Genomic DNA, 27,530 nt, shown 5'->3' with positions numbered 1-27,530 from the left:
GAAAGACGCATTACTTTTACAGTTAGCTCTGGAGTAATTTATCCTACCTCTCGGAAATCCATATACCAGCTCCACATCTTCCTCTGTTATACTAACACTTCTCTTATTATTTAGCTTTATCTTGCAGTCTTTGTCATCAAAACATTTCACCAATTCAAATGCCAAATAGCTAGGAATGTAATCGACCTTGAAATGAAAATCATTCCCAAAACCCAAGTCTTTGACAGCATTAATCTGGGCCTCATTCAATTTACTTAGTGTTTCAATAAAATACAACGTCTTCCTTTTGACTAGAAGCCTTTTAGAAAAGAAATCACTTTTCTTTTTCTGTTCCTTAGCCTCCCTATACTTATCATTCTGTTTTTTGCTTCTAATCTCAAAAGCAATTAATGGTCTCTTGTCATTTCTTCTTTTACTTCTAATCTCAGATGTAATCAACTCATCCCCATCAATTGATGTACTTCTTTTTCTTTTTGTTGTGTTCTTTTTTTCTGGTTTTAAATCAAGTACAATAAAAATGTCAACAATTCAGTAATATAATGTCACCCATATAACTATCTTGACAACCATTCAGATAAGTTCACATTATGTCAATAATTTTTGTATAAAATGTCAATATCACTATTTCAACAAAATGTCAACAATACAATATTATCATTTCAAAATTTATAGCAACTACTATCATACATATGACAATTGCCATCATACCCTGTTGACGTACTTTGTTATCCTTTGACACTTCACATATGAATTCATTTTTGTGTGTACAGAACATATCTATTTTATAGGAACCATATGACTATGTCAACAACAATTCAAACAAGCATACATTATGCTAACATTTATTTTATAAAATGTCAATACTACTATGTCAACAGACATCTTTTAATGTCAATAATCATAAAAATTTAAATACATAATACTTGACCTCAGAAAAAATTCTGCTGCTGTTTTAAAAAAGCAAAAGTCGAACTCATCAGATAATTAAATAATGAAACCTAAAAATAAAATCTTTTGAATAATCAAACTGTGTTTTTCAAAAGTGAAATTGAAGTCATACAATTCATAAACGAAAGAAATCTTTAACCTGAATTAGTCGTTTCAGTACTTTTTGTTGATTTGCTGTTGACCTCCATTTCTGGCTTCATTTTTTCGAGAATGGTTGACGATCCAACTGAATCAGTGTTTCTTTCTCCGGTTGACATTCCTAATCGATTTAGAAACCTAGAAAAGAGATGAAGCCGGGTAGACGAAGGGTTTGAATATGAGAGAGTAGCAGAAATTGTTTTGAGCGGTAATCTAGTATTTGTGATAGAGTAGGTGGTTGAGAAATATTTAATATTATGCTTTTTTGTGACTTGGCGGAATACTTTGTAGAGTAGATTATTTTAAATTAAATATTTTTTCATCCATTTTATTAGAAAAAAAGGCAGTTGACATTGTTAATATTTGAAAAAAAGGCAGTTGACATGACAATTATTTAGTTATTGTCATTACATACAGTTTATTTATATTTTCTTTTTTTTTCACATTTAATTTTCTTTATACTGAAATATATTGTATGACCATAATTCATGAATATGTTCAAAATATTGAGTTATCTGAAAATTTATATGAAGCCTATTGACAAGCTGTTCACATTTGTTGAGTTTTTATATGGAAACTATTAACATGTTTTTTATGATAATAATGCCAGTACATATTTAAAATTAAAAAATGAAGAAAAATAGTTGTACATTTTTTTAGTTAAAACAATTGTTTTTGAGCTGTTGACATAAAATTCAAGTTGTTGACATTAGAAAAAAAGGCAGCTGACATTGTTAATATTTTTGAAAAAGGCAGTTGACATGACAATTATTTAGTTATTGGCATTACATACAGTTTATTTATATTTTCCTTTTTGTTTTTCCCATTTAATTTGCTTTATACTGAAATATATTGTATGACCATAATTCATGAATATGTTCAAAATATTCAGTTATCTGAAAATTTATATGAAGCCTATTAACAAGCTGTTCACATTTGTTGAGTTTTTATATGAAAACTATTAACATGTTTTTTATAATAATAATGCCAGTACATATTTAAAATTAAAAAATGAAGAAAAATAGTTGTATATTTTTTTAGTTAAAACAATTGTTTTTGAGCTGTTGACATAAAATTCAAGTTGTTGACATTACTACTGAAGTTGCTTTACTGATTTCATAGTTGATATAATATTACATGCTGCGTAGTTCAAATCGATATATAATAATTGTTTTACACATCCATCTGAAAAACATGATACCATCAAATATTCAAACGAGTCTTTGTTCAAATCAAAATAAAACAGTTGTTTACTTATTGGTTCTACAGCTGAACCATTCCTTGTACTTGTTCTGTAACGCAGATAATCTTTGCCTGTTTGCATTCATCCAGATGTTAGCATGACATATCATATCCATAGACTTCTTGTTGCTCTCTGATGTAAGCATTGCTTCGCAATATCTTCCTCTGAGTACCTGTACAATCTTCAAGCCGCGTGGAGTAAAGCCAATATCCCAATCCCTTCCCTTCTTGCCAAAGTATGTCTCCATATGTCTCATTGCATAAACACCACTGTCTTCTTTATTGGTGCTTGTGGCCCAATCTAAAGGAATAACCTTGTAAGGAGACTTCTTTATATTTTGTGATAGATCTGTCATGTTATTCTCTATAAAGTATGCCTCAAACATATCTTTCTGCAAATATATAAACAACTAAATTAAAATTTGCATACAAAGCATTTTAGCAAGATACATAAATTATGTCAACAAAAATCTAAACATAATGTTAGCTATATTTAAAAAAGCATACCAGTATTGCAACATCAAAGCTATACTTTTCCAAGGGATTCTTGTCTCTAGGTGGTTTGGCACTATCAATTATCTCAATTTTGTTCATCCTCATCCAGAATACCACAACATAGTAAGATCTACTTTTAAAAACAGGGAAGAATACCTGTATTGTATGTCAGATAAAATTAGAGAAAAGAATTTGACAAATCCTGTCAAAAACTATGTAGATGAAACTGTGAGATCTTTGCACAAAAATAAATTTGTTACCAAATCAATCTTTCTCCAATCGAAATCTTCTATTGTTCCAATCTCCTGTTGAATTCGTGACACAAAGTTGTTCTGGGATTGTAATGGATCCCAATGAGGCTGCCGATTTGTTATATTCAAATACTGCATTTAACATTTTTTTGTTAGTGAAATTTGTCATCCAAATAGTTTACACAGAAATTTAGATTACTCACGCATAGGGATGTTGTCAGAAACAGGCGCAGCGGTGACGATTTTGCCCTTTCTCTTTCCTTGTAGTTCAGGTGCGCTGCCCATACATCAATTACACCTGTACTGATTTCTGAATGGGGTTTCAGAGATGAAAACACTCCTTTGCTTGCCCAAACAAAGCCATTAGTGTAGACACATAAATCACTGAAATGAAAGCGTGCAGACAACATTTAAATATCATTCATAAATTATGTCAACTGCATCTAAATATAAAAGGATTGTAGAGATTATTCAAACAATTAAATTATGCATACTCATTTTTTCCTTCAGTTTCTACTATGTAATAGTACATATCTCTTTCGTCTGGGTTCAGGGTTGTTTTCATATGCACGGCTCGTATTTCAAATGGTGAGCGTAGCACTGGACTAGGACGCATTTCAGCACGAGTCTGTTTCTCTCTAGCTTCAGCCAGTGGAATCTCAGAGATCGGAACTGGGTTCAGATGCTGTTGTAAGTGAATTTAATGTTAGTTGCAATTACAAATCATGTCAACTATATTACACTAACTGTTTCAATAACTAATATTATTATGTCAACTACACTACATATCATGTCAACTGCACTACATATCGTGTCAATAACCGTGTCAATTACATTTTAACAACTATTACAAGCAATGTAAACAATAATTCATTCATTTTTTTACCTTGTAAACAATCATTCTTCTTTCCGTGTTTTCAGGAGTTTTTTCTTTTTCCTCATGCATCTTCTCTTTCCCTTTATGTTCTTGTATTTTTATGTTGGATTCAGGAGGAGTGTCATCCAATGTTTCAATACCCTCTCTCATCATATACTCAACAATTGAGCATGCAGCTGCATCCTCCCTGTCTTCCTGAAACTCCATGCTATACCATGTCAATTATATTTTTATCTATGTCAACTATGATATCCACAATGTTAATAACTAATATAAAATCATATAAAAATATTCAAGAGTTTAATATAATCATTATAAACTGTACCTGTTCATTTATGATATCAACAATAACATTTGTTGCCTTGATTGTTTCTTCATTGTTGGTGATTTCAAAGTCAGTACATGCTTTTGATAATAGATGCAAGGCATTTTGTGTTCTTAAGTCTATATCAGCTTCATCTTCTTCTTGAATTTCAAACTCACTTTTCCTGTTCTCAAATCCTATAATTGATGCTTCAATATTGACATGTGCAGGAGATTCATTTGTTGGTGATGTCCTATTAGCTTCATCTTCTGCTTGAATTTCCAACTCACTACTCCTGTTTTCAAATTCTATAAGTGATGATTGATTATTGACTTGTCCAGAAGATTCAGTTGTTGGTGATGCCCTATCAGCTTCAACTCCTTCTTGCATTTCCAACTCAGATTCCATAATTGATTCTTGAGTATTGACATGTCCAACATATTCAGTAGTTGGTAATGCCCTATCAGCTTGAACTTGTACTTGAATTTCCATCTCACTTCCTCTGTTCTCAGATCCTAAAACTGATGCTTGATTGTTGACATGCTCTGAAGCATTGGCTTCTTGTTGTTGTAGAGATGGGGATGCTGTGTGTGGAGATCCTAGTACGGCTGTCAAGATAGGAGAGTTTGATTCATTATCACCATCACACATCATGTTCTCCTTGCTTCGTTCATCTTCTTCAACAGTTTGTCTGACCTCTTCAGGATTATCAACTGGTGATGTAGGTAAATTTTCTCTATTTGTTTCTTCTACAGCCTGTTCAAAAATTAGTTCAACAATGTATCAACAAAATGACGTATTAATCTAAATATAGGTTGATTATGTGCTTACTTTATCGAAGAAATCTTCCAATCTGAAAGTTGGAAATTCATTCAAATCTTCAAGTGTTTCGTTTTCTTTTTCAGCATTCCGTATTGAGGCAAACACCGCTTTCCAGTTATCAACATCAACATTGTCGTCTATATTAAATGACTGGGACAAATGCAGGAAAGTGTCACTCACAGATACAACCGGAGATTTTTGGCTTCCAATTGCGCTTCTAGCAATGTCACACACAAATCCGAATAAATCATTATTCTTGATCTGTGAAGAAGCTTCTTTGAGGACTCTAACAAGATTGGTCCTGCCATCATTTATCTGATTTATGTATTTTAAAACATTTTTCACCATATCTGATGGGAGTATGTTCTGAGAAGTAGACCCCACTCCACTGTCATCTACATCAACACTTTGTTCTACATTCTCTTGCTGCTGCTCTTCATTTCGAATGTATCTCTTCTTTACATTTCCTAAACCAAAAACTCCTGCACTAATCTCTCTATCTTCTCTAGCCTGAAGATGCTCACTTTTCCATCCTTTCATTAATGGAAATGTCCGAGGAACAGGACGCTTGTCTTGTATAACTCTGTCTAAGTAGCAGAGCTGCATATGTTAAAATATGCATGTCAATTACTATTGTGTTGTGTCAACTCAATACACAAGCCACTTAAAATAACTAATACAGCTTATTTCAACTATAGTACGAGCTATATCAACTACACACACAACCTAATGTAATAATGTTAATAATCAACAATGCAAAATGTAAAACATACCATAAGGAAGGGAAGTGGTCCAGCAAATGCATTCTTCTCTGTGATTGACCAATTTTGTTTTGCAAATTTGAGAACAGATATTACATACGAACACCAATTTACATTTCTCACGTTATCCAGATCATCAACTATCTCTCCAATCTTAGATTTTACCATTCCACATGTTGATTGCTCAATCAATGTTGATTCTAGCAATAACAAAAACATTGTTTTAAACTGCCTTCCTCCTTTAAGATCATTCAACATAACCTTTAAAACATCGTTATGGTTCACACTTTCTTTTTTCGTACCACATTTCTTTGCTATCTTCCTCATGAAAGCTGCATTACTTTTACACTTATCTCTAGAATAAGTAATGTCACCTCTTGGGAATCCATATACAAGCTCCACATCCTCTTCAGTGATATGAATTTTTTTACCATTGTTAAGCTTTATCTTGCACTTATTCTCTTCAAAATTTTTTAATAATACTAATGCTAATCTGCTAGGAATGTAATCAATCTTGAAATGTAGGACACTCTCGAAACCCAACTCCTTCACATAATTAATCTGTTCCTCATTCAGTCTGCTTATTGCATCAACAAAATACATCGGCTTCCTTTTCACTAGAAGTCTTTGAGATAGATTTTCAGCAATAACAATCTGTTTTCCATCCTCTACACTTTTCTTTTGCTTTTTGTTAACAGTAATTAACTCTTTCTGAGATACTGAGGTACTCCTTTTTCGCTTGGATGTTCTTCTGTTTTCTGGTTTAAAATCAAACATAATAAATCTATATCAATTATACAAAGTATCATGACAATAACAAGTGTACTCTGTTGACATCAAGTGTGTGTATATTACTAAAATTATTTAATTAGATATACCAAGCACAATTAACAGAATTTCAGGCATTAAGTATGCTCTGTCATTAAAAGGTATTTTCTATATATAGTTAGAACAATTATATTATTACTATTATGTCAACAGTTAAAGTTGACATAACCTGTTGATTATCTTATAAAGTTTATGGCAAGTATACTCTGTTTATATAAATATTACTATGTCAACTATTATTTAAACAAGCTTAGAATATGTCAATAGCTATTGACATACTTCTATAACCATACATATGTTTTCTACAGCCATCCTAATAGCCATTGAAACAAGCATACTCTATGTCTATAGTTGTTGACATACTACTACAGCCATACATTTGTATGTTTTCTACAGTTGCTCTAACAAGCATACAATATGTCAATACTTATTCAAACAAGCATATACTACTGTCAACAGTATATTATTATAGTTATGTCAATAGCTAGTATATAGAATGTCAATAATCTTAAAAATTTAAACAAATACTTAACTGGAAGGTGAAGCTTCTTCTATTCCTTTTTCTACAGCAGCATTTCTCGTTGCCATCTTTTCCGATTCTACAATCGCAAATCAACAAAAAAATTCAGTAAGTATCGAATTCATAAAAAACGAAATCGAGATGTTTATTAAAATACCAAAATCAAAGCAATATACTTAAAATTTGAATCAATTTCTTAACCTGAAGAATTGGCTTCATGCAACGCCGATTTTGACTTCTGTTTCTTAGCTTCAATTGATTTTTGAACCGATTCTTTCCGATTTTCCTCTTCATTCGTCATTTATAGCAGCGAGATTTTGAATATCAGCGAGATTTTGCAGAATTTGAAGGGATTCGAATTGTATGAAGATGAGCGAGATTTGAGATTTTTGAAGAGAGATTTTAGAGAAATTTCAAAAGCTGTTTTGAAAACAATTTGGATGTTTCACGCTTTTTTTAATTATGAAATTAAAATTTTACCCCCTTGTTGACATAATGTTGTATTTGTTGACATTTTGTTTAGCTTGTGGATTAGTGGCCCATATTGCATCTCATTTCTCAATTTAGCTAAATAATCTCAACCTAACAAGACCCTATATATATATATAAACTCTTCTTCTGTCCCTTAAAAATAAAAACTTTTGAAATGACACGGATGTTAATGCAATATTGGCAAAATAAGAAAGAGATAGATAGAAAAGTTTGTTAATAGAAAGTGGGTTCAACCTCATTAGAGAGAAAGAAATTTCTTAAAATAGAAAGTTTCTATTTCTAGGGGATGAACCAAAAAGAAAACAGTTTCTATTTTTACGGGACGGAGAGAGTATGTAATACCTCATACCCGATCAGTGACTGATCGAGTATGAGATGTCACAAATAACTGTATAGTATAGTCAAATCTGAAACAAAATGAAAATCAACTATGTAAAAGGGCAGGCCCGACTGAATATATTATCACCAAACATCAACCCGTAAAAAATATTACTCCCTTCGTCCGTGAAATATTGTCCAGTTTTGTCATTTTGGTCCGTCCGTGAAAAGTTATCCACTTTGCTTTTTTTTAATTTTTGATAAATGGACTCCACTTTCCACCAACTCTTTACACTCATATTCTATTATAAAACAATATGAACGTGAGTGAATATAACAATATTAAAACTCTTCACAATTCTTAAAACTCGTGTCAAGTTAAACTTGGACAATATTTCATGGGCGAAGGGAATATAACAATATTAAAAACCTCAAATGAAGAAGCTATGAAACACATATTTTAATCTTAATAACAACTATTAAGTCTAAGCAAAAGTATACAAAATCGTATCATATATCTACTAATCATATCCTAAAGCATTTAGATCATATTGTACGCGCAATTCATTCTTTATAGCCCAAATATAACCATGTAGGGCGGGCATCTCATGCCTACCATACAGCCCATATAATGATTAATGGGCGTCGTAAAACCTATATAGAGTGGACATCTCATGTTAATCACATAGCCCGTATAGGGCGGACATCCTATGGTGACTGTAGAATCTCTATAATGGCATCGCAAGCCCATATAGAGCAAAAGCCACGTCATACTGTACAGTCCTCATAGAACGAACATCATCTAATCGTTATACAAACGGTAGTATCCTTATTTATTTGAATATAAGAATAATTTAGTTATATATTACTCTCTCCGTCCACAAAAAATAGAGACATCCACACAACAAATAGAGCACATTCATTTATGGAAAGTTTTCAATAAATAATAACCCTACACATCTATCCAATAACACTACTTCTCTAATTACTTTTTCTCCTACTCTTTACTTTTTACCCTTTTCTCTTACTTTACCAATTCTACATTAAAACCCGTGACGTACACAAATTGCTCTATTTTTTGTGGACGGGGGGAGTATTGTAAATAAATAACTAAAATATTATACTAAATGTATAAAATCACTAAATTCATGATAAAATTGTCTGCATTCCGAAAAATTAAAATTAAATTTAAAAATTGCCCTCATAGGATTTGAACTAGGGGTGGATATTCGATCGGTTCGGTTAACCAACCCCAAAATTTCATGAAAAAATTAACCAGAACCGACCCGATCTTCGGTTCAGTTACTTAATTAATCGGTTAAAACCGAACTAACCGAATTGGTGTATATATATGCATGTGTATTTTTAAAATAATGTTTAGACACTTACTTTGAGATATTTGATAGTACACAAATTAAAATAGACTTTTTTGACATTGCAAATTTGCAATATGAGACTTTAACAAAATTTAAAAGTAAATTACAATTTCTTCTATTATTAATTAAAAATATGATAAAAATTAAAATTGTTTATGGTTTTAACTGATAACTTGTTATCTACTTTTATTATTATTATTATTATTATTATTATTATTATTATTATTATTATTATTATTATTATTATTATTATTATACTTCTATTTACAAGCAATACATATATTGTTTAGGCTCTTTAATAGACTTAAACTTTAAATGATTATAAAATTTGAAAATCTTTCTCTAATAATAATAAGTGAAAGGTTATCTTATTTTTAAATTAGTAGTATTGCTTAAGCACTTGTTAACTTTGAGAGATCTTATTTTAAAAATATATTTATAAACTTTATTGAATTTGAGATATGATGAGTATAATAACTGATAGTACACAAATTAAAATAGACTTTTTTGACATTGCAGATTTGCAATATGAGACTTTAACAAAATTTGGAAGTAAATTACAATTTCTTTTATTATTAACTAAGAATATAATTGAAATTAAATTTGTTTATGGTTTTAACTTTGAACTTTTCATCTACTTTTTATTATTATTATTATTATTATTATTATTATTATTATTATTATTATTATTATTATTATTATTATTATTATACTCCTATTTACAAGTAACGCATAAATTGTTCTTAAACTTTATATGATATATAATTTAAAAACTTTTCTCCAATAATAAGTGAAGAGTTATTCTATATTTAATTAACATAGTAATGCTTAAGCACTTTATTGACTTTGAGATATAGATTTATAAGTATAATACTATAATTGATAGTGACACAAATTAAAATGGACGTTTTTGACATTGCAATACGAGACTTTGACAAAATTTAGATATAAATTACAATTTCTTCCATTGTGATAAAGTAGTAAATTATAATTTATTCTAGTATTAAATAAACATATAATTGAAATTAAAATTTATTTTTATTCAGTTATCGGTTATAACCGACGGTTATCGATTATAACCGACCGGTTATAACCGATAACCGACTTAGAGCAAAAACGTATAACCGGTACCAACTGAAAACCGTAAATGTCGGTTATCGGTTAACCGATAACCGACCAGTCCTGGTTCGGTTCTCGGTTAACCGATTAACCGAAAACCGTTTACTCACCCCTAATTTGAACCATATTGCTACAAGTCTACTGTTCATTATAGACTTATACTCCCTCCGTCCCGCTTAAGATGACACGTTTTCCCTTTTAATTTGTCCCAACTAAAATGACATATTTCTTTTTTTGGTAACTATATCTCTCCAATTAATACATTCAACCACTTTTTCTCACTCTTATTCAAATATCAATCTTTCTTTATCTCTCTACTTTAATACTTACACCCACCTTCTCTCTCTCCAATTAAACACTTTAACCAATAACTCCTAAAATCTCGTGCCGGCTAAACAATGTGTCATCTTAGCCGGGACGGAGGGAGTAATATATTATTAGACAATGTCCCATTACCATTTTAGCCAAAATTCTAAATCATACTCTCGTCTACTGTTCATTATAGACTTATAGTGTAAGGAGGTGTTCGCTTTCTTCTTTAGGTTAAGGCCAAGAATTAATTCTTGATCAGAATTAGACGGTAGGTCCCACCAATAGAGAATTCAATTTGTGTGTTCGCTGAACAAGTTTTGGCCTCATGTTTTAGAAAAGAACAGTTCTTTATTTGAGTGTGCTGACAAAAAAGCCCTCGCTCTTCCATCCCAGTCTCCTGTGTGTCTGAGCGTTCTTCTCTCTCCAAGTTCCATTTTTCCTCACTCTTTTCTCACACCCAAAACGGTTTTTCCTTTAGTTCAAATTTCTCTACAGGTCGCTGGCCGTCCTCCTCCAGCAAGTTCGAATCTATCTCTCGGCCGCTGGAGAGTCCCCTTGATTGATGTGGAAGGCGGCGCTAATGTTGAGACCAGGAACTTGATTTGAGCCTGGATCAAGCATGGACATCCTTTCCTCTCAGTATAACTTTCACAGTGATATATGGGTTTCCTTCTTCTCACTTTTTATTAATCAAATCAAGATCTTGAGCAATAAATTGGAGCATAAAAGAGAGGGGGGGGGGGGGGGGGGAAGAAAAATAAAGACCTCCGAATCTTATTTTTTTCTTTTGTTTTCTGGGATTGAATTTTGTGGAAAATTGTGAAAAGGCAAAGAAAGAGATGAGTGGGAAAAGAGTGATGAGAGCTCTGTGTTTTTGAAAATGGAGATGGTGCAAAAGAAAGAGAAGGGAAAACGCAGGGGAAAGGGATAAAGGTGGATCGGCGGAGGAGAGAGAAAATTGTAATGAATCACCAAAATTGAGGGTAAAATTGTAATCTTACATCTATTTCTGGATGCACATTCCAAAGCAAGATATAAAAATCACCAAAATCGCAATATTTGAATTCGGCCATTTCAGAAATGAATAGTGCAGGCCTAGCTATATTCTAGGGCCGTCAATAATTTAGTCCGTCACACTGAACATATGAAATTGCCCAGATTTAGGGCCATTTCTTGACATAACCGGGAAAGCGAACACGCCCTAATACTCCATTGACAATGTCCCATAACCGTTTTAGCCAAAATTCTATATCATACTCCTACGTACATTTTTGGATGACACGAGTTTAAATGCACAGTTAATAAAGTATGAGTGAAATATTTTTTTGTGGATAATGAGGCTTATAAATTAGAGAAATTTTTTTACCAAAAATAAAAATGTACTCCTTCCGTTCTGGCTAAGATGACACATTCCTTAGCCGCACGGAATTTTAGGGGTTATTAGTTAAAATGTTTAATTGGAGAAAGAATAGGTGGGTATAAGTATTAAAATAGAAAGAGAAAGAAAGATGAATATTTTAATAGAAGTGAGAAAAGGTGGTTATGTATTAATTGGAGAGAGAAAGTTTCCAAAAAAAGGAAATGTGTCATCTTAGTTGTGACAAACTAAAAAGGAAAAAAGTGTCATCTTAAGCGGGACGGAGGGAGTATATTTTTATGAGATGAATTAAAAATAACAAAAAATAGGCTATTTTTATGGAACAAAGTGTTGGGGTTTGGAGCCCCTTGCACAGTGGAAGACTTGTACAAAACAAATAAATCAGACATGGATCTATTTGACCGATTATGCGATTAATCAATTCACATGTTAAACCGATAATTGCATGCTAGAACGCAAATAATTTATGCTCATAGAAAGTAAATCCTAAACATGATTTCTACGGTTAGAGTTATCGATTTGATTCTCCAAAGAATCGTCGATTGCTCGCGCCTTCTCCACGTGATGATCTTCGATACTAGACCACAGATCTTCTCTCTGGTTCCCGAACTGTATCTCGATATCAGGGTGGGCTGATCTTATCAAAATACTAGGACTCGAATAAAGAAGACAGAAAATTCCTCACGGAGGAGAAAATAAGAAAAATTCGTCTCCTTCAAAGAAGAGAGAAGGAAGAAAATTTCATAGAGAAAATAATGAATGATTTTGTCTCCTTTATTCTCCTATTTATATTAAGTTCCTTTTGGGCCCAGACAGAGATCTATGGAAGGTTTTGGATATGGGCTCCCCCAATTAGCTTTTTACTAATTAAATTGAACCCACAATTTAATACAAGCTTTAATTGGAATATTACGAGCAGCCACTACAGAAGTAATATTGAACTCTCCCCATCCAAATCCGAAATTACAAGTAATTCGGGTTTCCGTTATTTATTATTTATTTCTCGCGCTTAAGATATAAATGTCCATTAATTAATTAATGTCTGTTATAGACTTAATTAATTAACATCTTATTAATTCCAAGAGTGGACTTAGCAAGAAACATTTATTTATTATTCATAGAGCGATAAAACTCCAACTGGCCAGTTTTCCGAATAATAAAACCTTGTTCGAGCTCCTCTTGAGGACATTATCAAACGAGACTCACCTCGCGCACGTTTCAACATAGTAGCAATCCTAGCACCGCTAGATATTAATCACCACTACCCAATATATCAGGATTATTGGGTTGCGAAAAACCCGCACCATTTGATAAGTCAAAGTAGTGCATAATCAATACCGTATGCTCAATGCTAACATATGTATATTAAGAAATAGTATTTTATCAAGACCTAGTCTTTCAGTAGATAGCATAAAGACACGTCTTGCTGTTAGATCCGTTCAGTGCTATACCACACCAATGTCATCTTATTTCAGTAAGGCTTAGAAATATGCGGACTGACATTGCAACCTTTCACGATAGGTAGCCAAAGCCTATCTAGGTTGTGAAATTCTTCTTTTTCTTTTGCAAAGCATTGCATAGATTTGACCGTGTTACCTTAAAGTGGACGACGCCCACAACCGGTCTACTAAGCAAAAGACTTAGACTTTGTTTATTTCTTATGCATTTAAATGTTTGTAAAACATCTTATAAATGCACAAGCAAACACAATGTAATAATAATAGTGATTCTATTCGTGCGAGACTGCTCGAATAATACTGAGTCGGGTTAAAAGTGGATTGTAGAGTTTTACGTATACAAGCAAGATTCTATTCGCGCGAAACTTGCTCGAAACATGCTTTTCAGTATACCAAACCTAACACAAAGTAGTTCTATAAATTATGAGAAATAATTCAATGGTTATGTGATGCCCCACATTGTATACTAGTAAGTACTTCCTCCATCCCACAATAGGAGTCACTCTTATTGTGGGCACTAGTTTTAAGAAATATAAAGAATAGTAGGTTGGAAAAGTTAGTGGAACATGTGACCTACTTTTTTATATTGGTTTCATAATAAAATGTGAGTGAAGTTGGTTAGTGGAATGCAGGACCTACTTACCATTTATGGTAAAAATGAACTGTGACCCTTATTGTGGAACGGACCAAAATGACAAAGTGTAACTTATATTGTGGGACGGATGGACCGACGGCAAGAGCACGAGTAGCCGACGTGGCATGCTCTGATTGGCCGTTGGTTTATCATAATTTTTTTTTAATTCGAAAAAATTCTGAAAAATTCAGATTTAATAAAAAAATATTTTGGGACTTCCCAATAATCCATTTTTTTTCAAACTTTTAATTTATTTTTTCATTATTTTTATCCCAAAATTTGGACTTTCATCTATAAATACCTTCATTTCAACACAAAAAATCACACTATACCAAACAACTCTCTCAACCTCAATTTTTAGAATTTTAATTATGTAATTTTTAATTTTTTAGTAATTTGTAATAGTATTTTGGGTATTTTTAATGCATTTTAATATTGTGGAATTGTTTTTAGTAATTGAAGTATTTAAATTGAATAATATAATGGTGGGACCCTTGAGCATGCTTTTACAGAAGAATATGAATGTGGGTGTTGTGCTTTTGCAGAAGAGCAGAGAGTAAAAAATGAATAAATGTGACTTCGGACCTACATCTATGCTTTTTGGAAAGAGCATGAGCGTGGATGCTTTTAAGACAAGTGGATCCTAGTTCTTTTCACATTTTACTTAATCAAATATAAAAGTATTCAAAACGGCAAAGGATATGAATTTTCTCCATTGATCTCAACAAAGAGATATGTTATTGAAATTCTATTGGATGGAATGTCAAAAATTAATTACTTGGGTTACATGAAAGGAACTAAGACTAAGGTTACAAGTTCAACTATTTTTATAATCATCTAAGCTCAAGAATATAAGGTCAATATTGGATTTTATTTCTTCAAGCCCATTTTCTTGTTTGTCCTGGAAGCCCAATAGCCTTCACAAGGCCATTTTCTCTCAAACATTTTTCACAACCCCCATCCGAGAGAACTAGAGAGTATGCTTTCTCCTTGTTTAATCGAAGTATTTTTGTTTTGGGCTACTAGATTAATTATTAAGGATCGGGCCAGAATAATTCATGTTGGGGCTGGAGTTTCAAATTTGGGCCAACAGATTTAAATGGGAAAGGATTTAAGGATGGGCGATTAAATTATTTTGTTTGGGCCAATTAATTGGTTCGCGGATTAACTAATTAATTTCTCGGATCTTATTAACTCAAAGGAGTTCGAGAATATTTTAACGAAGATTACAATGGACGTGAGAGCATGCATTATTTTTAAAGCTGATGTAACATGTTACTATATTCTTTCAAAAATGATGATTTTTGCATGCTAATGTAAGACCAGAATGGAAAATCGAGTTGAGGAAGTAAGCAAATGAGGTGGGCTTTTTAAAAATAATACTATATCATTGTGGGCTTTCTTTTCAAATAAGGACTATGCCTTAAGTATGTTTTAACGTGAGAACTGATGTCGAGTATGTATGTCATGCCATGTTTAATGTTTTGATGGAGCCAATCTGAAATGGTTTTGTCATATATGTTTAATCGAATTCGAATTCCAGTAAGGTCGCAAACCTTACTCAAACTAGTGTACACCTATGGTAGATTAGGCGCTATCTTTCAAGTTGACTGATCTAGTGACTTGGAATATGGCTATATTCTCTCTCATGTATGTTCATAAGAAATGTGGCCTCTCCTAAGCAATGTGTCAAGGGAAATGATAGGATGATGATGAATGTTGATGGATGATGGACTGTTCAACCATGTTTTACTATGTAATGTTTTAGTGACAAACTTTTTTTTATAAAAATATATTTTTAAGTATAATAAGTACTCAGCCCTACATATGGTTTTAAAAATGTGAAGGTTGAGCGGTGATAGATGTGGTGAGTGTTTAGCAAGGTCAATGAACATGTAAGTCTAGTTGAGTTTTCTGAATGTATCATGTATTCATACATGACATTATTCCATGTCTATAATGCTTTTGATGAGAATCTAATTCTTTTGAATTGTTTACTACTGAGATTTTATTTCGTTGAGTTGGGAGATGATACTATGATTTTCTTTCAAGCTATTCCTAATTTTTCAAGTTATGATCAAGTGAGTGATGTTCTCATTTCTTCCTCGCTTATTCAATCCTTCTCTAATCACGATCAATCGAGCTTTTAATCTTTAGAAAATGCGACCATGACAGGTTTAAAGTGTAACTGTACGTTTGGAATAAAACCAAGTTCAATAATTTAACTTATATGATCATCTCCCACACAATACACTAATATTCCAATAATTTAACTACACACAGAATTGATACTGTTTCATTGTAACCTTCTACAATTTCTGCTAAGCACTGCTCTGTTTCTTGAAACGTGTATTGAATAATGGAAAGTTTAGGTTAAATGAGACATTAATAAATTTGAAAATGCGCTTGCACTTTAATGTAATATTAGCCTATAAAATTTTATACGAATAGATGAATTAGGCGTATTCGTTTGGTAATGAAGTCATTGCGTAAAATTCAAATTCATACTACTACTCCTTTTTTTTCCAGAATAATTCGTTTACAACTTTATTATTAATAAGGAAAGCTAGACAAAATGGGTGGAAGTAAATTATTAGTCTTCAGCCGGAGACGGGCCTTCCCCGGGAGGTCCCTCGTCCCCATCTGAAGAATCTTCTGGTGGTCCCTCATCACCACTAGAAGGTCCCTCTGCGCCATCCGAAGGACTTTCTGGTGGTCCCTCATCACCACCTGGAGGTCCCTCGCCGCCACTAGGAGGACCTTCCGGTGGTCTCTTATCACCACCAGGAGGTCCACCTCCAGCAACGGGTCCCTCATCACCACCTGGAGGCCCCTTGTTGCCACCCGGAGAACCTTTTGGTGGTCCCTCACCACCAGGAGGGCCTTTGCCACCGGGAGTGCTGCCTCCTCCACCGCCGCTTCCGCCACCTCCGCTATTACAATCCTTGCTGCAAACGCATTTAAAGAATTTGCAACGTCCACTAACGAAACCTTCAGTCTCACAAACAGTTCCACAATTGTTACTGCTAAAGCAAACACCTCTGAATGTTGTGCTCCGCCCTTCACACAGTGCTGCTTCGCTCAGCATTCCCATCATTTCCTCTGCATTTCATAATATCATATAATAATCAACAAATGTGACTCACTCAAAAACTAAGTTAAAATAATTTTTGGAGACATACAAACAATAACCTAAGGAATTATTATGATAGAATGATTAAAACACAAGATTAAGTGATTGAAAGATAAGATGGTCAAAACAAAGTTAAAATAATCATTTCATTAAATTAAAAAGTGGATTAATTAGCTTGTAAACGCCCTCTACAACACTTACGTAAGACCAAGAGATGGAGAATCAGAAGCTGGAATTTTCTGAGACTAACACCCATATTGGAAGTGAAGTTTCAAACCGTAATATCAAAATGAACAATTTGGAGGAATCTTTATAGTGAAAGAAATGTTCATATGCTACATGCTTTCTCCCTATCAAGTTAATTGCATTCATATTATTTTCCCATGAGTTCTATTTTATGATATAATTCTCCCTTTCACAAAAGTGCAAATCTTAGTAGTACTTTCTCCGTCCCGCAATAGGAGTCCTATTTGGTTATGACACGAGTTTTAAAAAATATAAAGAAAAATTAGTGAAATATCAGTCTCACTTGTATATATTAGTTTTATAATAAAATGTGAGTATAATAAGTTGGTGGAATGAGAAGCCTACTCACCATTTATGGTAAAAATGAAATAGAACTTTTATTGTGGGATTGACTAAAATGACAAAATATGATTCTTATTGTTGGACAGAGGGAGTAATAATTTTTGGATACATATTTTCCCGGTAAATGCACATATTGAACATAATATAGTTTTCCCCCAAACTTTATTTATTCAAACTACACCAACTCTAGTTTACATTTTTTTCTAAATCGGTGTATTTGTTTCGCTTTTTATGGACAAACTCTTTTAGTAGTAATTAATTACAAATTTACAATGGACTATGCCCTATATATAAAATGAGATATTATAGACTAAGATATTTATAATTTTTTGTTTCTCAAATCATATTCAGCACTCAGCAGTTCCTTACATTTCTTTTATGTAGGAGTACTAATTTGTTTTGTTTATTTTTCATCAGGTCCTTGTACATTAATTTCTTTTAGATTAATTTTGTCTCCCAAGTCCCAAGTCCTTGTTAGATATAATTAACATATTTAAATTAATTTACATTTACGTTCTTTTTCTCCCATTTTCATAATAAATTAAGTGCTTGTTTGCAATGGCTGTATAGTGATATAAGTACTGTCTATTATTCGGTCCACACAAACTGACATATTTTTGAAAACGGAAACAACAGCCACCCTCTACTTATGGTATGAATTCAGATTCCTAGTTTGATGGGATTGAATATAACTGGCTTAGTGAAATAAATCTACTCTCTCACATGTTTAGCAATTTCTAATTTATGTTATTATTTAATTCTATATCATATTTGTGTGTTTTATATTTATGTATATATTGTATATTTTGAAATATATGGTTATGTACGGAGTACTAAATTTTGAGATCCAATTAAATAAAAATCATATCATTAAGAGAAAATGATTCAATAAATATAAATCAATACACATACTCAAGTTTCAAATAAAGTGTTGGATATTCAATAATTTTAGAGAAAATCCACATTTTATGAAAAATTAGAAAATATAAAAATTCGGAATATTTTTTGAAAGGTCTCAAAGTTCAGGGGTAAAAACATAATATGATCTACAAAGTTTGTTTATTGATGGCATTATTTAGATGCGAGGCATCATATTATAATATCCCTTTAAAGATGCCCATCTAATTAGTTATTTGGTTTACGATGTCCACCAATCATATTTCTATAAATATAAATTGAGCTTAATCGCCCTGTCACCCATGACAAAGATCACTGAAGCCAAACCACCATTTATTACTCCATATATTCAGTACAGTCATTAAACATCTTACAAGACATAAAGTCTTGATTCCATCTCAAAAATTCCTCAAGCAAGGCAGTGAGAAAACATGTAAATTTTTGTGTCATGGACTCATGGTAAACATGATTCATAACTTTCAAATTATATCTTTAGTTAACAACTTAGATTCTCAAGCCATCAATAGCTAGCAAGGTTTCTTGAACCCCATGCTCTCCCCACTTGTGTAATCATTCCACACTTCAACAGCTCCAAAACCGGTGATCAAAACAGTACTCAAGGCCATCACCACACCTACCGCGAACACTATCAGAGACGCCCTCCCATGCTTCATGACCGCCCTTCGTGCTATGGTCAGCCCAACAAGGGAGGCGATGAAACAAATCGCAGCATAGCCGAGGGCGCCATCAACATGCTCCATGCCTAACAACAGGTATTGCATTGCCGACATGATCGAGGAGAAGAACACCATGAAGGAACATGTAGCCGCGGTTGCCTAATGAAACACAATAATATGCATACACGTTAATGTCTCATCTTCATGTTTATAATTGAAATTTATAGTAATTAATTCAAACTTACTTGAGGCTCAATTCCTATTTGGAGAAGAAGTGGACTTATAAGCATACCACCTCCTATACCGAAGACTCCTCCTAGAACCCCGGCTAATAGGGCCATCAATGGGAAAAAGAGCTTCCTAGACGACGAACATCTCCTTCCGACTCCATTTTCCTAATGTTACAACCCAAGGTGAGATCCATAAAGTGATATGCATTTTTAGTTAATTGAAATTTTATGCACCTCTTGTGTTTCTGCAGTAATTTTTGCATTCTTTCCAAAATGAAGAATCCATGTGGTGAAGATAAGAGCAAGTGGGATTTGAATAGAAGAGATTAGCCAATACCCCTTTCCACATGACTCAATATTGATGATACCCTACAAGCATTGAAACTTAAATTAGAATTACAATCTAACTTAATTTGCACTTGTACAAAGTATATATAATTATTTTTTTTATTGGATTGTATAGAATGGTTACTTTATGCTCTTTCTTCTTTTGTCACACATACATATCCGTATCTCTCTTTAAGAATATGCCCATGTGATATATGAATATTTTTTCTATCTTTTAATGATATGAAATGCCCTTAAGATTCTGTGGTCAAGCAACTTGAAAGTAACCCATCACTTGATGAATCACCATGCATGCAACTTGGTATCATGTTTTTACTAGAATATTTTATCCTCTATTACGATTAATAATATCATGTGATGTATATTCATGATGCAAGAGTATATTATATAGTAACATTATTCATGCAATCTTTTACTTGTGTCATTTAGTGAGTGAAGGCATATAAAAGTATTACTTTAAACTAGTTGCAATAGACGAGACAAATAGTAAACTGTAGTTCTTGTATAATGCTTTTTTAATCTAAGTTTATGATGACTTAGATAAGGACATCAAATGGATGATATTTCTTAAATATAATCACTGCCACCCACTATAGAACAAAATATTTTACAAAAGAATTAAGACATCTAACTGATATACTATAATATCAAAATATCCATGTATAGTCAGCCGACATTACCAAGTGCAGGTGGATTTTATCCAAAGAAAAACATTATCTGTTAGATCAACAATTGTAACTAAAATAATGTGTAACTACAATATGTCTATATCCATTGAAACCATAAAGTTCGTGGCAAATTAAGTCAATTTATGGAGGAAATATCCGACGCCCTTTAATATAGTGCTATTTATTAACAAAAGGTGATATGTATGCTGGAGAGCATTATCTTATAATATTTCATCAACTTTCAATGATTGTCCATTTATGATTGTTATCTACCTTGAGAGCAAAAACAATACTTAATCTACAACAAGTAGGTATCTCTCATCTCTTTTATATTTATAGCTATTTTTAACTAGTTATATTTGAATGATGTGTCCATTTATGATTAGTATCTACCTTGAGGGCAAAACAATACTTTAAGCAAAGAAAAATAAATAAATAGAATAACTATTCCCTCCGTACACCATTAAATGTCTTACATATCTTTTTTCATCCGTCCACTATTAAATATCACATTTCACATTTATACTCCCTATATTTCATAAGCGGATCCTACATTTTACTAATTCATTTATGTACCACCCCCTTTTGTTCCGCCTCATATCCGACGAGATCAATTGTTAGAAGAATGTTGGCCGAGAATTGTTGGGGAAGAAACCCATCTTCATCTAATTATCTCTCTGATCTCCTAGTATTATTTTAATATATATGGACTAAAATTTGGCCACATGGTATACAAATGTCATACCATTGTTTCGACATCAAATTCAAGAAAATGTTAGTTAAATATATATGTCCTTATCCAATAAGCATATTTTTGTTACTATAAAGTAGTAATTGATTAATGAAAATTATTGATATAATTTATGTACATTTCTATTATTTGGCATATTTCTATAAACACATATAGCATCTCATTTTATTGTTTTAAACGTACTTTTGGAATGTTATAATTTCACTCATATTTTATTATAAAATTAATATATAAAAATAAGACTCGCATTCCACTAACTTTTCTTATTCATATTCTTTTATAAAATCAAACAATTTCTTAAAACCTGCGCCGGTCAAATATGAGACATATAATCATGGACGGAGGGAGTATCTTTTATTTTCATTATTATATTTATAGCTATTTTTAACTTAGATATTGGTCTTAAAATCGTAAACATTGGGTAAATTCTAGTATTTTCCATAAACTTTGAAAATAACATAAACTTTAATAATGGTTCAAATTTCTTAACACGACCCAAATATAAAATTTTCATGATATTTGGATCCTACGTAACTTGCCGTGAAGTCTATTTAGCTTAGTATATGGATTACACATGAAACAACATTATTTCGACGCTCTAATTCTTGAATTTGACATTGAATAATATATGCATAATAAGAAAAACATGTGACTTAGATTTTTCAAATTTGAAGAATGACTAACCGTCAATCTTCAAAGTTCGTTGAAAATATGAGAATTCACCCAAAGTTTATATGACCCATATCTCTTTTAACTATATGAAAATGATTATTTCAATACTAAGTAAACTCTAACTGTGTACTTATATATGTACATGTGGATAGTAGCATGACATTTATGATGTGCCAAACTAAAAGCGACAAAACTCGTGACAAGGACCGCAAACATGCAACTACAACTAATGTAAATGAGTCATTCAAACACATTAATCAATTAAAGTAAATCAAAGAAAAAATCTTACTTGTCCACTGCTGTTTCCTCGAAGCAAATACAACACAAAGAAGGAAAACCAGATGAGAATGAGCATCCCAACTTTCCCCCACGGAATCCCAACCAGGTGAGAATCACCACCACTCTCCTCCTCTCTCAGCAGCAACGCCACTTTCCGATCCCCGCCCTCCTCCTCATCCTCCTCGCTCCTCCTCCTCGACTCCACGCTCCAGAACGAGACCCCGGCCGCGCACGTTTTAAACGTGCAGAAGGCGAGGAAGACGGCGAAGGAGGCGGTGATGAGCCACTCGGGGAGGACGACGTTGAGGATGACGCCGGCGCTGACACCGAGCAGCATGCAGGGCTCGGAGAGAAGGGCGATGTCGTAGTCGATGAGGGGGGGGCGGCGGGAGAGGAGGTGGCAGCCCACGTTGGCGAGGGAGCCGCCGCTGACCATGAAGGCGGAGAAGCTGGAGGCCGTCTTGAGGTCCACCCCGGCGGCGATGGTGAGGATGGGGATGAAGAGGCCGCCGCCGCCGATGCCGCCGGCGCTGGAGACGGCGGCGGCGAGGAACGAGAGGGTGGCGGCGAGGAGGGATTGGGAGGAGGGTTTGAAATTGAATTGGAGCCATGATTTGGTTGAATTGAGGGTTTGGTGGAATTGGAAGGAGATGGGGAATATTTGGGGAGGTTTTGGTTTTGGTTTTGCATGGGAAGTATCGAAAGTGGTGGTGAAGATGATGAGGAGGAGGAGGAGGAAAACGAGTGTTGGGAATTTGTGATTCATTGTTGTGTTTTGATTTTTTTCCTTCTTCTATGGATAGATATGTTGTGGGCTTGTGAGTTGTGACTATTGATAAAGGGTTTCACTCAGTGTGTCAGAGTTGATTAGGAGTTTTAATATTGTGTCACAATTTCGTTTGCTTGTGTTATAAAAAATGAAGTTGCTTTTTGTTTTAATTGAGATGATATGTTTATACTTTTGTCCCCTGAGAACATGACTCTTCATACTACACTCATATATAAACAACACTGAAGTAGGAGCTTTTATCCATTCACAATAAAAATAAAGTGTTAGTTGAACTATCACGATCCCACTAAATATGAAATACTTTGTTTTCCAACATGTAATTTTACATAGTGCTATTTTATGAATTAAGTGAAAAGAGATTAAAATAAAAAAGAAAAAAATAGATATGGTGCTATTTTTAATTTTAGGAATCGTGTCATTTTTATCTGAACAATTCAAAAAAGAAAAATATTTCATTTTTAATGGGACAAAGAGAGTATTAAATTTTCAAATGCATGATTTGATAGTCATGTCCATTGTAATTAAATGTCTTATTTCATTTTTATTATTTTTAGGTGAAATGAATATTATATTCTACTCCCTTCGTCCCATTCAGGATGGACACATTCTTGAATTGGCATAGAATTTTAGGAATTGTTGTTAAGTAGTTGAATATTTCAATGAGGAGATGAGATTATCATATAAAAAAAGGAAAAGATTATCATATTGAATGAAACAGAGGGAGTACTAATTAATGATTATGTAGATATTGTATTAAAAATTTAATATAAAAAATAAATTTTATGTTATATTAACTTATATTAATTCATAAAAGATAGGAGTACTACTTAAGTGTGATATTTAATCTCGAGAGAAGTATCAAATTTGACCACTTAAACATTGAATACTTTTTTTAAGAAAAAAAAAGGTTAGCACACTTTGTCTGAAATTTTCGGCGCCTGAGGGGCATCCACGGTAGAAGACAAAAAATCCGGCTTAAAAGCATACCCCATTTTCTTTTGCCACGTCAATATTTTAAATTTCAGGCTCAATATCTGCAATGACGCCCAAAATTCATCCCAAAATTCGCCACAACTTATTTAACTATTTTTATTTGATATAAAAATTATTTTATTATCAATATTTTATAAAAAAGTATCAATTCAATATTAACAAGCTACTAATTGGGTTGACAATTTTTGGAGAAAACTAGGCAGTACTTAGCAATTAATTTTGGGAAGACAATTTTATGAGAAAATTAGCCATTAATTTTGGAAAGACAGTTCTTTATAGAAAATTAGCCAAAAAATCTTAATATACGTATATTAATTAGCCATTAATTATCAATGTTCTCAAAGTCTTCTTTCTCTCCCTCATATCTCCTTTTCACCTTCTTCCTCCCAACACTTTGAAGAAAGAATCGTGAAGATGGAAAATTCCAACATCTTCTTTCTCTCTCTCATCTCTCCTATTCATCTTCTTCATCCTCACTTCATCTACTCTCCTTGTTTTGTAAATTGAAAAAAAAAAAAATTATTTCCAGCGGCAGTTTCGGCGGCGAAACCTGCCACAATAGCGCCCCCGCCGCCCACCTCGCCCAACCCTCTGCAATAGTGGATTTCTACCTATTTATGAATAGTAGTTTGATTATTTTACAGTTTTAATTATTATTAATGCATTTTGATTACTAACGTAAAATCCACTATCTGTAGATAATTAGAAAACTTTAAGAACTCAGAAGAAAATATAAATTAATTAAAAAATTAAATACAAGGAAATCAAGTTATTTTGACACAGTCGAAGTTTTTGGTGTTTTCAACACAATAAGACTGGAGATAAAGTAAATATGTCATTAATAAATCAACATATTCAATTGCCATTGTAAAAATAAAAAAATAGCCACTAACATAAAAGGATAGCTAATATTTTGAAATTAATTCACAAGAAGTTTGTAATGATAAATTGTAAGCAAAAATAGCCAATTCAAAAGAAAAAAAAAATAGCTTCGTGATTGAGAATTTTTTGTTAAGGAGTTTTGTCTGTAAGTTCCTAAATTTTAATCAAATTTTGAGTTTACATATTAGTTTTAAAGTTCGGTAAATTATCAAGCTATGATTTATTTTAATTTTGTAATAAATCAAGATTATCGAACACAACGTCACATTGCATGCATCGTAACATAGTCGCATTACTAAATTAAATAATTTCACTCACTGTGCCCTCTTCCATCTTGTTTCTTATTTTTTTCTCCCCCGGACTCAATCTTTTTTCTAATATAAACCCTATTTCAACAAATAAAATTATCTAATGTGGATTACTTATACTATGTCTTCTTAGTTAACATGTCAGCACTAAAAATATTGATTGATTGCAAAATCAGAACAATATGATAATTTGGTTGCAAAATCAGAAGACATCAATAATTCAGTAAATAATTCACTAAAATATAGGAGTATAAAACTGTTACGATGAAAGAATTTACAATCAAATTACCCTTTTATTAATAAAATGTCAAAGTGTCTATTTTTATTTTCATCATAACAAAATGATTTACTTGAACATGTGCCTACTAATAATACATAAGAATTGACCCCACAAACTTCAAACAAACCAAAGCAAACCAAATACAAACCACAATTCAAAATCCTATGGAGAAAGGTAACATGAACATTAATTAAACAAGTCCTAGCTAGTTAAAGTAAACCGGACATCTGGTATGCACATTGATCGGCAAGAGCGAACCGTCCGGTCTAACCCGAACCGGACAATTCGCGTGCATCCTATGTCGCTTGCTATCCCAACTCGAGATCTTGAACCGGATCACCGACGTCACCTCAACCCGGAAAACCACCTCCCCTCTAGCCCGGTCCGCCGCAATCTGGTCCCACTGCTGCCCCGTCGCCGTTACACTGCCGGCGACCACCTTACTATTCTTGGGCTCTTGGTAGAACGCCCCCAGCACCGTCCCGCCGCCCAGCCGCTGGTCGTCCTGGTAGAAAACCGCCACCTCCACCGAGTCATAGTAGATGCCGATGTTCTGGTTCGAGTTGCGGGCGGTGACGCTGTAGGAGACGGAGGAGCTCGCGGCGGAGAAGGCCTCGATGAAGAAGCGGGGGCGGTGGGGGCGGAGGCTGAGCCAGAGGATGAAGGAGATGATGCCGATCAGGAAGAGGAGGCCTAGCACGATGGCGCATATGAGCTTCGAGACGCGGGTGGTGAGGCTTTCTTTGACGCGGTGGGCGTAGTAGCGGGCCGTGTGGTGGCGTTTCATGGGCCGGTCGTCGGACGGGGGTTGGGTCGGGATTCGAGCGTCGGTCCACATTTTTTGAGAGGTGGGAATGAAGTGAAGGGATGTGGTGGGATTTGTATTGGGATAAAGGGGATTTTTGAGGGAATGTTTGTGTTGATTGGTTTTGAATGTGGAAAGAAAGGAATCTAGGGATTTTTTTTGTTGTTGGTTTGATCACTTTGATGTGTTTGATGAGATGAATGGAAGGTTGCTTGGGAGGTAAGGTTGAAGTTGCATGTGACACTACTTAAAAATGAAATGGTTTGAGGTGGAGATTGGAGAAGGTATATGATTCCTATGAGTTGTAATATGATAAAGCATGCATGGTTTATAGTAGTACTAAAATAAGAATGGTGGTTTTTAATTTCTCACTTTTTAGCCTTGAATTGTCATGGAAGATCTACTTTAGCTTTTAACGTGGTTGTATTAGATCATAATTTATTGAATTGGCTAAATGGGCTTTTGAAATTTATTATCTTGGATGGTGTTCTCACGTTGTTGGACTAATGAGATTTTACTGTATGATTAACCGAACCACAACAAAACAAGAACTCAATTTTCCTTAGCATAATTTGTGATCCTACAAAGATTTGCCCAAAAACTGTTGTTCTATTGAGATGCTACACAGATTTGCTCAAAACTGTTTGTTCTAGGAATTGTGATCACTTCCCCCCAAACGGGAATTATGATCACCAAATAAATTCAAACTCAAAAAATTCAATTTTAAATAGTTGGGCCCATTTTAATAAACTAAAGAGCTTAATTTTTATAGAGGGCCCAAAGGTAACAACAAAACTGGAAGGCCCAGATTCTAAATCATAGCCCAATATTACTTCATGCCTAATAGGCTAATAGTACCCCTCTCAATTCCCCCTAATAATAGTACATTCCAATTGTGTTATGGAAACAAATTTTAATCGGTCAGTCTTATAAATTATTACCGAAATATGAAGCATG

At 33.4% G+C, this 27,530-nt stretch overlaps 3 protein-coding genes across 4 annotated transcripts; all 3 read right to left on the bottom strand.

Annotated features, from left to right (window-relative positions):
- Positions 1-16,847: 16,847 nt before the first annotated feature.
- Positions 16,848-17,366, bottom strand: LOC125209431 (uncharacterized). Its single transcript, XM_048109029.2, has one exon. It carries the CDS (start codon positions 17,364-17,366, stop codon positions 16,866-16,868), a length of 501 nt encoding a protein of 166 aa, XP_047964986.1. The 3' UTR covers positions 16,848-16,865.
- A 1,840-nt stretch (positions 17,367-19,206) lies between these two features.
- Positions 19,207-23,402, bottom strand: LOC125215239 (sulfite exporter TauE/SafE family protein 5-like). Of its 2 annotated transcripts, XM_048116601.2 has the most exons (4): positions 22,526-23,394; positions 20,032-20,166; positions 19,813-19,962; positions 19,207-19,726 (listed from the first exon to the last, which is right to left on the bottom strand). In XM_048116601.2, the coding sequence occupies exons 1-4, from the start codon at positions 23,279-23,281 to the stop codon at positions 19,418-19,420; spliced, it is 1,350 nt and encodes a 449-aa protein (XP_047972558.1). In that variant the 5' UTR covers positions 23,282-23,394; the 3' UTR covers positions 19,207-19,417. The 2 variants fall into 2 exon arrangements, with proteins under 2 accessions (XP_047972558.1, XP_047972559.1); XM_048116602.2 differs by lacking the exon at positions 20,032-20,166 and having other exon boundaries at positions 22,526-23,402.
- A 2,359-nt stretch (positions 23,403-25,761) lies between these two features.
- On the bottom strand, positions 25,762-26,752 carry LOC125216184 (protein NDR1-like). The gene has a single exon (XM_048117838.2). The coding sequence runs from the start codon at positions 26,604-26,606 to the stop codon at positions 25,974-25,976; it is 633 nt and encodes a 210-aa protein (XP_047973795.1). The 5' UTR covers positions 26,607-26,752; the 3' UTR covers positions 25,762-25,973.
- Between the last annotated feature and the right edge of the window lie 778 nt (positions 26,753-27,530).

This window comes from Salvia hispanica, chromosome 3 (assembly GCF_029641045.1).
Source record: "Salvia hispanica isolate PSC_SH4W2 chromosome 3, Shi_PSC_v1, whole genome shotgun sequence".
Lineage (NCBI taxonomy): Eukaryota > Viridiplantae > Streptophyta > Magnoliopsida > Lamiales > Lamiaceae > Salvia > Salvia hispanica.
Note: the sequence above shows the minus strand (reverse complement) of the source record. Positions and strands in the feature narration are given on the sequence as shown.